This window comes from Lycium ferocissimum, chromosome 3 (genome assembly GCF_029784015.1).
Source record: "Lycium ferocissimum isolate CSIRO_LF1 chromosome 3, AGI_CSIRO_Lferr_CH_V1, whole genome shotgun sequence".
In the NCBI taxonomy this organism is placed as follows: domain Eukaryota; kingdom Viridiplantae; phylum Streptophyta; class Magnoliopsida; order Solanales; family Solanaceae; genus Lycium; species Lycium ferocissimum.
Genome location: NC_081344.1, coordinates 13,234,364 through 13,249,309, shown reverse-complemented (window position 1 = coordinate 13,249,309; position 14,946 = coordinate 13,234,364). Strand labels below are relative to the sequence as shown.

The following is a 14,946-nucleotide window of genomic DNA, read 5'->3' as shown; positions in this document are numbered from 1 at the left end:
GCAAATCATCGAACTTATAGCAACCAGGTTGAAATACTTTATCATGACAATATATAGCTTTAAACGAAATTTTAAAACTATTCAACTTAAAATTTGTTCATGTTTTATAATTTCATCATTACAACTCTTGAAAATCTAAGTAGTACTAAAAGATAGAACATAAAACGTACAATAGGTAATTAATAATCTACGAGCTTCAAAATAAACACAAAATCAAAGTTCAAGGAAAACCATAAAAAACATTCACAATGAAAGGGATAATTTGCAGTTCTACATGAAAATAGATTGTTCTTAAATAATCAACAGATATAATTAAAAAAAAAATCAACAGATATAATTCTATGTAAACAAGAGATACAATAAACTTTGTTTAACAAGAAAAATGCACAAACTTTTAATTGCACTTAAAAAGGTTTGGAGATGCGGGGTATCGATCCCCGTACCTCTCGCATGCTAAGCGAGCGCTCTACCATCTGAGCTACATCCCCATGCAAACATTGCGCATAAAGCAAGAAATACTCTTAACAAGAGATGAAATATTATTTTAATGATGTTAAAAATTTTTAATGATATTTTAAGAAGTTAATTTTGAAGAGATGATATTTTAATGATTATTTTTGAAAGTTTCAGAAAACAATGTGTTTGGAGAGGATAGTTTTTAAATACGGAAAAGGGCCTAAATTACCCCTGGACTTTGAAAAATAGTTTATGTATACTTCGTTATACTAGTGGGTCAATTATATCCCTACCGTTATACTTTGGTGTTGATTTGCCCTTACTTTTAATGGAGTGTCACGTGGCAGCTCAGAAATTAACCCGTCCCTCTTTTAGCCCGATCCGACCCGCTAAACTAATTAAACCAATACCAAATTAAACCCAAAACCAATTTCTCCAACCTTCATCTCCTTCTTCCATTGAAACACTCCATTGTTTTATCACAAAACTAGGGTCCCAAAGTTTCATGAATAAAAAATTTCTAATCCAATTTTCCTATTTCCCTTCTTTCTCTAAACATGAAGAAAAAGTGCATTAACATTGAGTAAAAGTAAAAGGTAAGGCCATATATAGTGGAAACATCTGGTTGTTAATCCATTCCCCCTTCATCACTCTTCCACACTAAAGCATGAAAGACACATTGCCTGGGAGAGGAAGAATAGAGAGACTAGTTTACTGACCTCACGTGGTCGTTAATGTTTTTTCTGAAAAAATAATAATTTAATATACCGACCAGATGAGGTCGGTATGTTAATTTTCCTCTTTTTTTGAACGAATCCTGTACCGATCACATGTAGTCGCTTTTTTCCGACCTCATAAGGTCGCTAATTATTTGCGACCTGCCTATACCGCCCTACTTTTGAGGTCGATTTTGAGGTCTTTTTTTTCAGAAACCGACCTCGCGAGGTCGGAAAAATCAATTTTTTTGTTCGCTTTTCAGCAGTTTTTTTCTAGTACTAGAAATCAATGTTTTATTCTACTAGACCGTTTCTCAAAGATATTCCATCTCCTTTCCCTTTTTTCTATCTGGGTGTCTCCAAAATCTGATTTTTATTCAATTTCTCTCTCTAAAAATTGTATCTTCGCATAGCTATTGTCAGTTTCCAGGTTTGGCATTGTTGTACATGCATTACAGATCATCGACACTCAAAAGTGAAATTTAAAGGTAAACTTTGTAGTCCGCCATTGTTGGGCAACAATGAAGCTTTGGAGGTGGGTTTGCTGGGTACTCGAAAATTCTGTGCTTGGAAGCAAGTGGACTACTTCCGCTTCCTCTTCCTCTTCTGCGACGGAGCCCGGAGTCCTCTTCTCGCCTCAATTTCTCCGATACCGGCCGATTTATGGTGTTGAGAATGTATTTGTTACTAATAAATTGGAATCTATTATTGAATTCGTTTTCGAAATTGAATTGATGCTGGAAATTTTGAGCAAATATTGATAAAGATGGAAGAATAATGTTGGTTTTGGGTTGGGTAACAGGTCGGGTCATAGAATAGTGAGTTTTAAACGGGTAGATTAAAGATTGCGGCTGGGTCTCTTAATAAGGTGCTGCCACGTGGCACTCCATTAAAAGTAAAGACAAATCAGCACCAAAGTATAACGGTAGGGGCATAATTAGCCCAATAATATATCGAAGGGTATACATAAATTATTTTTCAAAGTTTAGAAGTATTTTTAACCCTTTTCCATTTAAAAAAAGCAGATATTGCGACCCTTTGATCAGTTAAGCCTCTACATATTAATTATCCCTGTATGGTACAGTAATTAAACACCAGAAGAAATATCCTAAAGCAACAGTATTAGGCTAATAGTAAACAGGTAGCATAAAATCAGGGCTGTTCATAAAAGTTTGGCTCAAATTAAAGCCGATGTAAGCACCATTTCTTAAAATTTATTGATTTATTGTGGTGTTAAATTTATTAGTTAATAATACTGCATTTGTTTTGTTTTGGTGTTGAAAAGAAGAGCGAAACTAACAAATGTAGATTCATGAATTTTATAAAATTTATGTATATTACTATACTCTTTTAGTTTTCATTACAAAATTGCCTATATATCTATTCGTGATGCTTACTTCGTACGATGCTTAATAAAGTTCATTTAAGAGGTGCCTTCTTTTGTTCTGGTTGATTTTCATTTTCTTACTTGTTACTATAAAGACCTAGGCAAGGGGAAGGACAAAAAGGGGAGAGGTTTACAAGGTGAGAAATTGAACTCACATCAACAAGGTGAAAATTTGAATTGCCGGTTAAATTAACTGAACTACCCTAATTTGATTAGTTGATTGAGCTTGAATAATCAATTAACATTGAAGCAAATATTCTAGAGTCAAAATTATTTGTTTCAGTCATTGTGTTGTTTCCTATGTACTTGTTTCCTAGATTCGCCTTGCGTAAGGTCCATTAAAGAAGGAAGCACTGCTTACATGCTACGATATTTCACATTCTCAGACTTAAACTCATGACCTCTAGTTAACGATGGAGAGATCCATCTACCACGACAATTGACACGGCTCCCAGTCCCTACCTTGGAAAATAAAATACTTATAAACCGCACACGACGTCCAAGTAAATTTTTTCTCTTATTGGGTAATGGTGAAGAGCTACCAAACTTGGCACATAAGGTATTAAAATTGAAGCTGTTAAACCCGATCTTCGAAATTCATCCAACAGCTTTCCAGTTTCAATATTGAAAAAACCCATCGTGTCATATGTGTCAACTATCAAAATTTCGTTGGTAAAGCTCATGTGATACAATTCGTCTACCCCGTATATATCATGAGTTGTCACACTAAACTCTAACCTCCATGAATTTAAGCTTCCCAGATCATCATTATTATGAAGAATATATCCCTTGAACAAGATACTATTGGATTGTATTTGTCATCAAACAAATCTTTCCTCCTTTTTCCTCTTTACTTACATTGTCTTCATGGCTTTCTATTGGTACCTCAAGCAGATCAGATTCTTCTTTAGCTACGTCGAAAGCAACAAGCGTTGTTGTATCACTCTCGACTTTATGATGATGTGGAATGTAATGAAGACTCTTACTTATAGTTCTTTCTTAATTTGATAAGGTCCTTACCAATTCTTAACTTCATTTATCTAATTTAAGATGTCTACATGTACCCATTTTGCAGTAAATATGTTAGAAAACTTGAAGGTAATTGAAAACCACTAAAAAACTTAGTTGAGGGATATTTTATTAATATATAAAAAATGAAAAACAAAAACCAAAAAGAAAATATTGCACAAGGTCAGTTCAACACCAAACTCAAAAGTAAAATAGAAAACTTCAAGAACTTTTCATCTTCGTCGGAGCAGAGATCTTCACCGGAAATCCAAGTCTGATTTTCTGCCCTTGGAGCATTTCTTGCACCATAAAGCTTTGACCAGGTGCAGCGAATCCATAGCCAAAGATGTTGATTCTCAGAAAAACTAGATTGTTTCATTTCAAGTAAAGAGTTGTTCCTTTCGATTTCTTCTAGATTGACTTCAAAATCGGTGGTCTATGAAGCCTTGATATCTGATTTGTTCCCCGATTAGAGAAATTTCTTGCATGCGCTATTAGGGTCTTGGAGGTACTATTTTTTGTTGTCAATCCTCTGAGTGTCTGTGAAACCTCTGCTATTTGTGCTGAAATTGTCATGTTCCTCTCCTTTATGATGTCTATCTGTATGCTTGGTAACTGTCATGACCAATTCAATATCTATCTCAACATAAATTATTTATAAGTTACCAGAAAAGACCAAGGGAATCCTTGCAAGCTGTAACCTTTAGATGTGGAATTGTTTTCCTTCCATTATGCAGACTTTTTCTTCAAGTTAAAATTTATGAGGAACTCAACTGTCATCTCAAAAGAAGGCCTACCCCAAAGATATGCATTAAAGTAATTCAAGTTTGTCACCATTTTCATATTCTTTACATCAACAGTTCGCTTTTGATCACCAACCCATAAAAAAGACTCAACAACACCACAACATAGCGATCTTCAACTTTGTTTGCGCATCAAATCTGTCACTCTTTAATATTTCCTTTAAATCATTTCTCGTTAGACTACTATTTTTGTTCAACACCAGATCTAAAAAATCTTTTGCCTTCTCTTCATCATATAAAGCCTTACCGGTGGGAATTTTTTCACAATTCAGTCCGAATAATCATAGAAAACTCCTTCATAACAAATCGAATTGGCTTACCATTATGAACCAAACCTCCTTTTTCTTTGAGCTTACAACACGTCGTTGTAGGAGATAGTGTACGATCTGGCCACAAAAATTTTTGTTCCAATTCTCTAGGTTCACTTTAATAAGCAGCCAAAACAACTATTCATAAATTGGTTGTACACTTTTTCTTTCTCCAAGTAATTTGTATATTTTTAACAACATCCCACCTTGATAAAATGCTCACAAGTCCATCAAAGTGGTCCTCGTCGTCCAATTCCTTACGCAAACTATATTCGAAGAGGTCTATTGAGGTTTCACGTTCTGGTATCAATAATGTATCATTCTCCTTAGCAGATTCATCCCCGTTACTAAATGTCTCAGAAGACTCATCCCCATCACTAACTATTTTAGAAGCTTCATCCCCATCACTAACTGTTTTAGAAGACTCATCCCCCTCGCTAGATATATCATGTTCCTGAAGATATTGTAATAAATGTAATATCAATTAGACAAATAAGGAAAACTAAAGATCGGTGTCAATATTTTAAAGGACTGATTGTAAATCGATCCAACCAACTATTTGTCGGTCTATTATATATTTAGAAAATCAGATCGATTTATAGATTGGTCAGATTAATTAACTATCAATCGCCTGATTTGGTAATAAAAATATTTAGCCTTTCGAATGATTTTATAAAATAGATCGATGGTTGATTGAGTAGACCCATTAATAATCGGTCACCTAAATTGTGACAAATTTTTACTTGGTCGGACCGATTTATTATCTGTTACTTAATTTATAAAAACTGTGATTCCTTTCTCACTGATAAGTGAGAAATTTAAGTTAAAAAAGCTAAAAAATGAAGGTGCACATGATTCTCCTTGAGCTCGCGGCCAACATTTTTAGGATCTGCTTGCACCATGAATTCTTCAAAAAACAAGTTAAAGTTATGATAAAAAAGCAGCACCCATAAAGAAAAAGCAATTAATTAACTGTAACTCCATATAAACTGTAATTTCATATCTATTACTACAATCTTTTTCTTTAGAAAATAAGATTGATGCTAGAGTTAAGGGAGAGTAGAAAACTTACAATTTAGAAACTCAAGAAGAATACTCAAAAAGAAAGTTCTGAAGATGAGTAAATTGGAGGAAAAAAAACAGTCTTTAGCAAGAGGGAGGAGAAAAGAATGACCTTCAATGGACATAGCTGATTTTTTTCTCTATGTCGTTGTAATCAAAATGAGGGAAAACAGATTTGAAATTGAAGGGATTATTAGGTTTTTATGTTTAGTTTATATATAAATAGGTCCCATAGCTTGTATAATATACTCCCTCTGTTTCAATTTATGTGAACCTATTTCCTTTTTAGCTCGTGCTAAAATGAATGTCCTCTTTCCTAATTTGGAAATAAATTCACTTTATGAAGTGATTTACAGCCACACAAATATTCAAGACTTATTTTGAACCACAAGTTTCAAAAGTCTCTACTCTTTCTTAAATGTCGTGCCCAGTCAAATGGGTTTGTATAAATTAAAACGGAGGGAGTATTAATTACAGCCCAATAATTCATTTAGTTACTTTTCTTATTTATTTTGATTTATTTTAAAATGGAGAAATAAGAGAAGGCCATTTTGTCAATTGAAGACTTCAATAGGTTTGTGAGCCAAATTTTCTCTACTAAATGTAATTACTATTACTTTACTTTATATTTAAAAGTGGTATCAGAGCTTATTTTAAGTCAAACTTGGCTCTGATACCACTTTAATATTATTTTACTTACGTATTTTAGCAAATTAAAAGATATATTCTTTTCCTATAATATAAAAAAGATATGTATAAACTTATAAAAATCAAATATATATATTTACTAAGCAAAATTTTATAAATGAGTTTTCTGACTTAAAAAGTCAGCTAAAAGAAATGGATTGTCGTTTGGAAGATGTCGATTGTGTCGAATTTCAAATCATTACATCTCTATCACCTTAAGAATAAAGTTTCCATTTGTTGTCTTTAGTGTCTCTCTCATTTTTCTCTCTCTGTCATACTCTCTCTCTCTCCCCCAAACTGAAAAATGGATAGTCTCTGTGTCTCGACCCCAACAGAAAAATGCTTAGTGTCTTTGTCTCTGCTCCTAGTAAAAAAATGGTGATTGTTCCTGCCTCCACCGCAAAAAAAAAAAAAAAAAAAAAAAAAAAAGAGAAGATAGAAAGAGCACCTCCAATCTCCAAGCGGCTGTTTTGATATGTGTATGAGTGTCAGGTTTGTCTCCACAACCTAAGACAATTGAAGAAACTCCAAAAACACTACATACGTTTACACCTGTTACTTACAATCAGTTGTAAGTGTAGGCAGTGCTTTGGGAATGAACAATTTGCGGCACACTGCAATTGGTGTGTTCACCGTGTGGACCTCCATTGCGGTTAGGCTCTTTGGAGAAAGATCTCATAACCAGCTGAGGGCAAACCTTTTGGAAAAACGGTAAGAGAATGCAAGAAGGTGAAATACTGCCTCTCGTTTGTTACCCTAATGATTTGACGATGAAAGAGAAAAATTGAAGATGACAGAGACAAGGATGAAGATGAGGATAATGTTATCTTTATAGTTTGAACCATTTTTTTAGCTTTAGGGAAATCAATTGTAAAGTCTTAGGACCAAATTTCACAAGTCTAACTTTAAAGTAAGCTAAATGTATAGCTTTTTTGTTAGGAAGAAGGACTGTGTACCTTAGGCAAACCTTCCCTTTTGAGCTGATTGTATCACCTGTTTTATTTCTATTTAGAAGTAAGGCATAACCCCCCTCTCTTTATATCAATACAACACTTATTGGGTTCTGCTATTAAAAATTATATATATTTTATGTCATTAATATATAAAAAAACATATAAAATAATTACTAATAAATAGTGAAAAGATAACTTTAATATGTATGGTATTTTTAGTGGGTGTCACTTTTTCTACATTGGAACAAAGTCATCACTTTTGAACGTTACTTTTCAGCTTACTTATTGACTGAAATAAGTTAATCGACGATGAACATCAAATTACTTAGCACTTATTAAAGTTATACTTTCATAAGAATATATTTATTAGGGATTTGTTCTATTTTATTATTAATTATGCTTTGAAAATCTAAATTTAACCTGTAGTTTTTCTTGTCAAAATTAATGTGTTACTCCCTCTGTCCATTTTTACTTGTTATGAATTAACTTGATACACCTATTAAGAGCCCGTTTATTAGCTTAAAAAAAGTGACTTTTATGTATAAAGTGCTTTTAGAACTTTTAAGCGTTGAAAGTTATTTTATAAATAAGCAGTTGTGTGTTTGGATAAAAGTGCTTATGCTGAAAATAAGTTGCTGGTGTGTTTGGTACATAAGTGCTGTTAAACACTTATTTTCTGTCAAAATGACTGAAATACCCTTAAAGTTGTTAACACCATAAACAAGTTGATACTATAAGATTTTTAACTCTAAAGTTGATTCAAATCAAAAGTAATTTATATTTTAAAATCACTTCCAATATAAACTATTTATTTAAGTTAATTTTATAAATATATGTTACTTATAATTTTAAAATGTATAGGGGCAATTGCAAAGAACATAATCCATCATTAAATATGTAGGAAACAAAAGAACTGAAGACCAGTGGCAACATTCTGTTGAAAAAAACATATTCTTAAAGTCATTCAAGAAATTCTATCATTGCATTTGCACATAATATGGTGCAAGAGATATCTTTTCAAAGTTAAGAAGGTAGTAAAGCATTCATTTATGCAATATCCCAACGCCTTCATGTTTTATACAAAAGGATAATACAATTCATACTTCAAAGATGGAGAATTTGAGACAAAATAAAAGTGCTAATACAGCTGAAAGCACTCCACTATAAATACAAGAAGTGGAAAATATTCATATAATACAAGCATCAAGCATTAGAAATGTCACTGGCAATCATATCACGAAACCCCATCCAATAGACATCATTTTGTTCTCCTACTTCGACATCTACATTGTTAGCTCTTGAAGTTGTGCCAATATTAGAATCAACCGATGGAATATAGCTCTCATTCTCGACTGTTTGGAATGCATCATCCACATTGCACTTCTTTCTGATATAATTGTGAATGGCCATAGTAGCAAGTACGATGTCCCTTTGTGTGTCAGTGTGATAGTAAGGCATGTCTCTCAAAGTAGACCATCTTGCTTTCCAAACGCCAAATGTGCGCTCTACTACATTTCTACAAGAAGAATGTAAATAGTTAAATTTTTCAACGCGTCCTCTTGGCTCTCGCAATTGTTAAGTTGCATTGCGGTGAAATTCAGCTAGGTGATATCTCACATTATTTCCTTTGTATGGAGCCATGTATCCATTCATGTGTGAATATCCTGCATCAACTAAATAATAATTTGTTTTCGCGTGGATGTGGAAAGTTGAGCTCTTGTCTACGAAGGGCCTCACCAAATATACGACTATCGTGAGCTGCTCCTTCCCACCCAACCCATGCAAATGTAAAACACATATCAAAATTAACAACGGCGAGAATATTCTGAGTCGGATAACCTTTACGTCCAATATATGGTATCTCTTGACCTTGCGGTAATCTAGCTTTGACATGTGTGCCATCAATTGCTCCAATACAATCCTACAAAAAGTGAATCTAAAATAAGAAACTTGGGATCCATTTTTTGCTCCTGGAATTCTAAACCAGAACACTGAAAGAAGTCAGGTCAAAAGAGTGAACATGAGATCCAAATAACTATTTTGGATTACAATATGGTTCTGAGGTGTACATATGCTAAGGTCAAGAAAGGCTGTTGTGAAACCATCTTTGAAATGTCAACTGAAATAGAAAAGAGTCCTAAGGGGCAAGAAACTATCATAAAGCTTTTCTTATATAAGCGCAAAGAAAGATACAAATGCAGTAATAATAAATTATCATAAACGGGTTACTTACTTTAAAGAAAAGGAGATATCTTTGTTTACATGGCTTGTGAGCATCGCAACCAACATTATAATTTGGATGTGGTCTAATTATATCTCTTGCAAGCTTACAAACTGTCTTTAAAACACTATGAAAGTGTCTATGAACTGTCTCTCCCGAATGTTAAAAGATATCTTGTATCATTCGATTTCCAGCTCCATGTGCACAAGTCATCAAGAATATGCCTAACATTTCATGTATAGACATTCCACGTGTGGGTTTAAGCCCATATTTGTTAGTTAAGTCATTAGATAGATCAATGAACACCGCCTTCTTCAATCAAAAATTTTCATAACAACGAGTCTCATTTCCTCGTAATATCTCTTGAATAAAAATACTTCCAGAGCGCATTGATGTATGACAAGGTTCTTTGCATAGGTATTTTTAGCAATACATCGAAATGTATTTACCTGTTATAGTAAATATGTAGACATTTTGGGAAAAATCCGGAAATAAAGAAGGTTAAGAAGAGAAAAATCTCAAGTATCCATACAAGGAGCCACACAAAAACAAGTGACCATCAATTTAGATTAACAAGCATCCACAAAGATGTTAGCATCCTCCAAAGATTTCCTTCTTTGACAATCTCCAGTTAAATCCCGTCTAAATGTAGTTTACAAGTAATTTATCTGCTGATTTTCTTTCTACTAATCAACACAATTAGCACAACCCCCTTAATGTATATACCTGTTATATGACATAAAGCCATCCGTTACTTCTCATCTTGCTCTCTCCGAATCTCTTCTAATACTTGATCTTCGTCATCTAACAAATCACTTAAATGAGGAGATACCACATTGCTAATATCCCAACTCTCCATTTAACGGAAAACAGAAATGACTCAAATTAGTAAAGAATGAAAGTTTTTCCACAAGAACCCAATTTCAAGATTTTTTAGAAACTCCATTGTTTCAATACACTCATCTCTATCTTTGGAAAATCACATTCTACATCTCAAATTACTATTCCATCAGTAAATAACAACAACCACAACAATACATAAAGTTCCTACATTCATTAAATTCAACATAACAAGAATAACCCTAAGGTTTAAGGATACAACCACAACGTCAACACAACATCAACAATACATAAAGTTTACACGTACAACCATAAAATTCAGGGATACAACCGCAACGTGTAAACAAGAAGCAATAAATAAAGTTTATACGTACAACCATAATGTTCGAACATTAAACAATAAAAACATTTAACCATAGCAACACAATCAGCTCATTTTCTCAAGGTATAACTGATAGTTATACTCCAACCAAGACTTCTGAGCTTTATCAGTTTCCATCTTAAGAAACAATGACGTACGTCCTTCTTAAGAAACATGTTGCAAACATAGTTGTACATTCCACTCCCAAAATAGAATATCGAAAAAATTTGCCAACACATTCATACACTTATCGATGACGGGATCATCTACTGAAGGAGTGTATATCCTTCAGTAGACATAAACTGCACTAGAGAGTGTATATCCTCTCTCATTGATGCCACACCAGATTTTGCCTTATTTTTTTTTTACTTGAGTGCTAGTGCCAATACCATCAATTGAACCTCGTCTTTTTAGTGATGGCTTAGGAAACATAATAAAATCCACATTCTGTATATCATCAATTTCATCATTCCCTTCATCATTAGGATTGATAAAGTGTTCTTTATCATAGCCACCAATATCATTTATTCCTTCTTCGTCAAGATCTACTTCAATGCCAGACATTTGTTCTTGATTCGCTGTACGTGCTCTTTCTCCAGTAGCAACAATATCAGAAAACAATGCATCATAGCGATACCACATAAGCGAAAGATCTATTTTCCTGAACTTATTGTATGGATCATACTCTTGTAACAAAAAATTCAAAACTAATTTAAACAAACCAAGAAATTTAGCAATGAAAGAAACAAGAAAGACATATAGAAAAATGTGAGAGATGTACCTTAATTTTTCGCTCCCACCAATCATCATATGGCATAATTGTATTTTTCGTGGCATCCCATCCTAAACCTGTCTCCCCTCTCATCAACTTTTTAAAAAGAATTCATTGTTTTTCCATGTTATCTCAATGAATTTTCATTTGTTTTTTATCATAGTTTCTTCCCATGTCTTTATTGAACTCTTCAACAACGTTATTCCATCCATCTCTATTTAAATGAATGTGTGGTCTACGTCCTTGTCTAATCTCATTTTCACACAAATCTATAAATTTAATGTTGGAATCATCATCCCACTTAGAATTACTTGGTGCCTTACTAGTTTCGGCATGATTGAATGTAAACAATCTGAAGAAAGGAGAAATAAACATTCATGAACTCTCATGATAGCAGGCGAGACAGTTAACCAATTTTGTTACTGAATCTCACGACAAAGTGAGTCGGTCAAACTTTCTGGTCTAATCAAGATGACACAATTAGAGATAATTTTAATTTGTCTATATAACCACAAATAATGTGCAAATGCTAATGCAAATAATCAATGCTACAAAATGCTTCTGTTAAAGAACTAGCACAATAATGCAAGAACACAAGATCATAAATTAGGATTACAAACAGGATCATAAATTAGGATTTACTCCAGGAAGTTCTCAATTTTCCTCTGCGATGAGAATAACTTCTTGTAAAAGTTTTTGTTTTCTCTTTTGCTATTCATAGATAGCCAATCATTGGTGATTTCCCATTTGAAGGGTGAATCAACTTAAAATTTTAATAAAAACACATCTTACTGCTTTTTATCAAGATTCTAACCATTACCACAATTGTGTAGTAACTAAGGATCTCATTTTATAGTACAATGTGAATATGTTGATACTGAGGCTTTCAGTTTGCTCTTTTCTACCCTGCTCAAGCTTGACAATTTTGATAAGAAAAAAGTTAGAAATTTTTCCCATTGTGGCACTGTTGCAATAAAAATATCAGTTTTCTGCCGACGACACTCAACCACAAGATAAAGCAACCCAAAAATTAGCAACATCATAATGTTGGCATCCCAAAACCAAACAAACAGCCACAACAAATTCAATAACTCGGACTCACGGTTTCCGATCACCGTCCCATGAGTCCTATACGATAAAAATACTAAAAACGGTCCTTAAGAGCTCTTTTATGAAGTTAAGAAGCGATAACATACCTCAAACACGAAGTGAACCAATCCATTCTTGCCCGGACTTATAGGAATCAAACAAATACTACAACCACGAGAGCGAAAGATAAGAGCACATAAATCTGAAGGAGAATCGAACAATTAATACACGAAAAGTAATATATAAGAAAAATAAGGAAGGGAAGTCAAACAATTTAAAAATATTTCAACTATAATCTTCACTTCTATTTTATGGATTTTCCCTCATAATATTGAAGAACATTGACAAAAAAAAAAATAAAGGCTAAAGAAATAAAAACCTGAAATTCGACTGAAATCTGAAGAATCTAAACTAAAGTTGTCTTCTCCATCACTCACAAAAGTGCACTAGATTTCTTCAAATTAATAATACAAGTGACTGAACTCGCAAGAGAATAATGGAGAAGAACTTACCAAGGTGAAAAGCTGCAGTGAAAGCAAGAGGTTGCATATAAGATGTTGAAAAGAGGAAAAGATCATATTTTTAGGGCTTTAGGTGAGAGGGTATTATTGGAATTAAAATAAAATATAAGAGATAAAAAAGTAAATTTATTTGTCAAACCAAATGGCTTTTAAGCCCAAAGAAAAAAAGTTAGGATCCACCAACTTCTCATTCTTGGCTTATTTTAAGCACTTTATGACTTATTTTAAGCACTTTAAAATTTTACTAAACACTAAAATAAGTTAAAAAGGGCTTATAAGTTGGTAGAGCCCATCCAAACTGGCTCTAAGAAGCCAAAAATAGAATGTAAAAGATGTGACACTGACGAGACCAATGTGCATAGGTATTTTCTGCTCGTACCCTATCAAATTATAATAAAGTTTAAGATATCGTCCCACAGAGATTGGAACCACCTAGGCTACAGATTTGTGTTATTTTTGTTACTATTTGAGAGGATCAAATTGATGAAAAGAAAGTTGTTCAAAAGTCTTGAAAATTATAATAATAAAATAAGAAATATTTCTGGATTTTTCTAATAAAAGATAAAGGTTGGGATATTTTGAATTGGCAAGATAAAATTATTATAATAAAATCAAAAGTTTATTATTTATTTCTCTATTTAAAGAATGATTGCTTATTTCTAATACAATCACTCCACATAACGACAATATGTTAAAAACACCACTCTCGCTTATACTATTAATTTATTGACAAGTAATTAGTGACATTAAACAATAATTAATTAATAACACCTCTTTCGATTAGTGTAGTTAACAATTAAAGTAATGGCTTCAAACAGGAATTATCTTAGTTGAGTGCACCAAGTGAACAAAAGCCTCTTTCGATTAGGTTTTGCTAAATCGATGAATTTATTTGAGTCAATCCCTCCGTGAGAATTAGGACTGAAAGAAATAAGACAAAGATCTCTTAAATCAATAAACTTATTTGAGTCAATCCCTCCGTGAGAATTAGGACTGAAAGAAATAAGATAAATATCATTTTAATCAATAAACTTATTTGAGTTAATCCCTCCGCGAGAATTAGGACTAAGAGAAATAAGATAAAGATCATTTAAATCAATAAACTTGTTTAAATCTTTCTCTTCTCCAGAATAAGAAATAAATTAACAGATAAGGATTTTTGTAAAGAGATATAATTAAATTCAATAATAGATATAATTAATATCAAATACCTTGGTGTATAAAGGTGATAAAGAGAAAATCTCAACATAAGAAGATAATAAAATAAAGATGTTTATTATAATAGCTTCATCTAGTATCCCAACCAAGGAAACTTACTCCATTATGGGGTAGAAAACTAAATAAAAATAAAGACTAAGAGAATATTTTTTTACTACAAGAAAGAGCCAAGAGAGACACCAAGACTAGTTCTTGTGTCCTCTTCACTATTGGATGCAAATAGGATGAAAGATTGGTTCCTTTTCTTCTACAAACATATGCCTATTTATAGAAAAATTCCTAGAAGTCTTGGAGAGACATTGCAAGAGAAATTCAATATAATAATATTTCCTTGATGAGAAATTGGCATGGCAAATTATCATGCAATCTTGAGAAATTGGCATGGTAAATTATCATGAAATCTTGAGAAATTGGCATGGCAAATTATCATGCAATCTTGAGAAATTGGCATGGCAAATTATCCTGCAATCTTGAGAATTTGGCATGATAATTTATCATGAAATTTTGGTGAGAATTTGTCATAACTTTGTTTCTCTTGACTTTG

The 14,946-nt window shown here is 32.8% G+C and overlaps 1 protein-coding gene, 1 long non-coding RNA gene, 1 other non-coding gene and 1 pseudogene across 3 annotated transcripts; all 4 read right to left on the bottom strand.

The window, feature by feature from the left end:
• Window positions 1–415: 415 nt before the first annotated feature.
• TRNAA-AGC (transfer RNA alanine (anticodon AGC)) lies at window positions 416–488 on the bottom strand. Its single transcript has one exon. It is a non-coding gene; the product is annotated as a tRNA-Ala (tRNA).
• A 3,187-nt stretch (window positions 489–3,675) lies between these two features.
• On the bottom strand, window positions 3,676–7,348 carry LOC132050958 (uncharacterized). Its single transcript, XR_009413535.1, has 3 exons — window positions 6,876–7,348; window positions 5,530–5,585; window positions 3,676–5,132 (listed from the first exon to the last, which is right to left on the bottom strand). It is a non-coding gene; the product is annotated as an uncharacterized LOC132050958 (long non-coding RNA).
• Window positions 7,349–8,583: 1,235 nt separating this feature from the next.
• LOC132048710 (uncharacterized) lies at window positions 8,584–10,460 on the bottom strand. Its single transcript, XM_059439406.1, has 3 exons — window positions 10,392–10,460; window positions 9,298–9,371; window positions 8,584–8,896 (listed from the first exon to the last, which is right to left on the bottom strand). Exons 1-3 carry the CDS (start codon window positions 10,458–10,460, stop codon window positions 8,584–8,586), a joined length of 456 nt encoding a protein of 151 aa, XP_059295389.1.
• Window positions 10,461–10,798: 338 nt separating this feature from the next.
• On the bottom strand, window positions 10,799–12,079 carry LOC132050957 (uncharacterized; annotated as a pseudogene).
• Window positions 12,080–14,946: the final 2,867 nt, after the last annotated feature.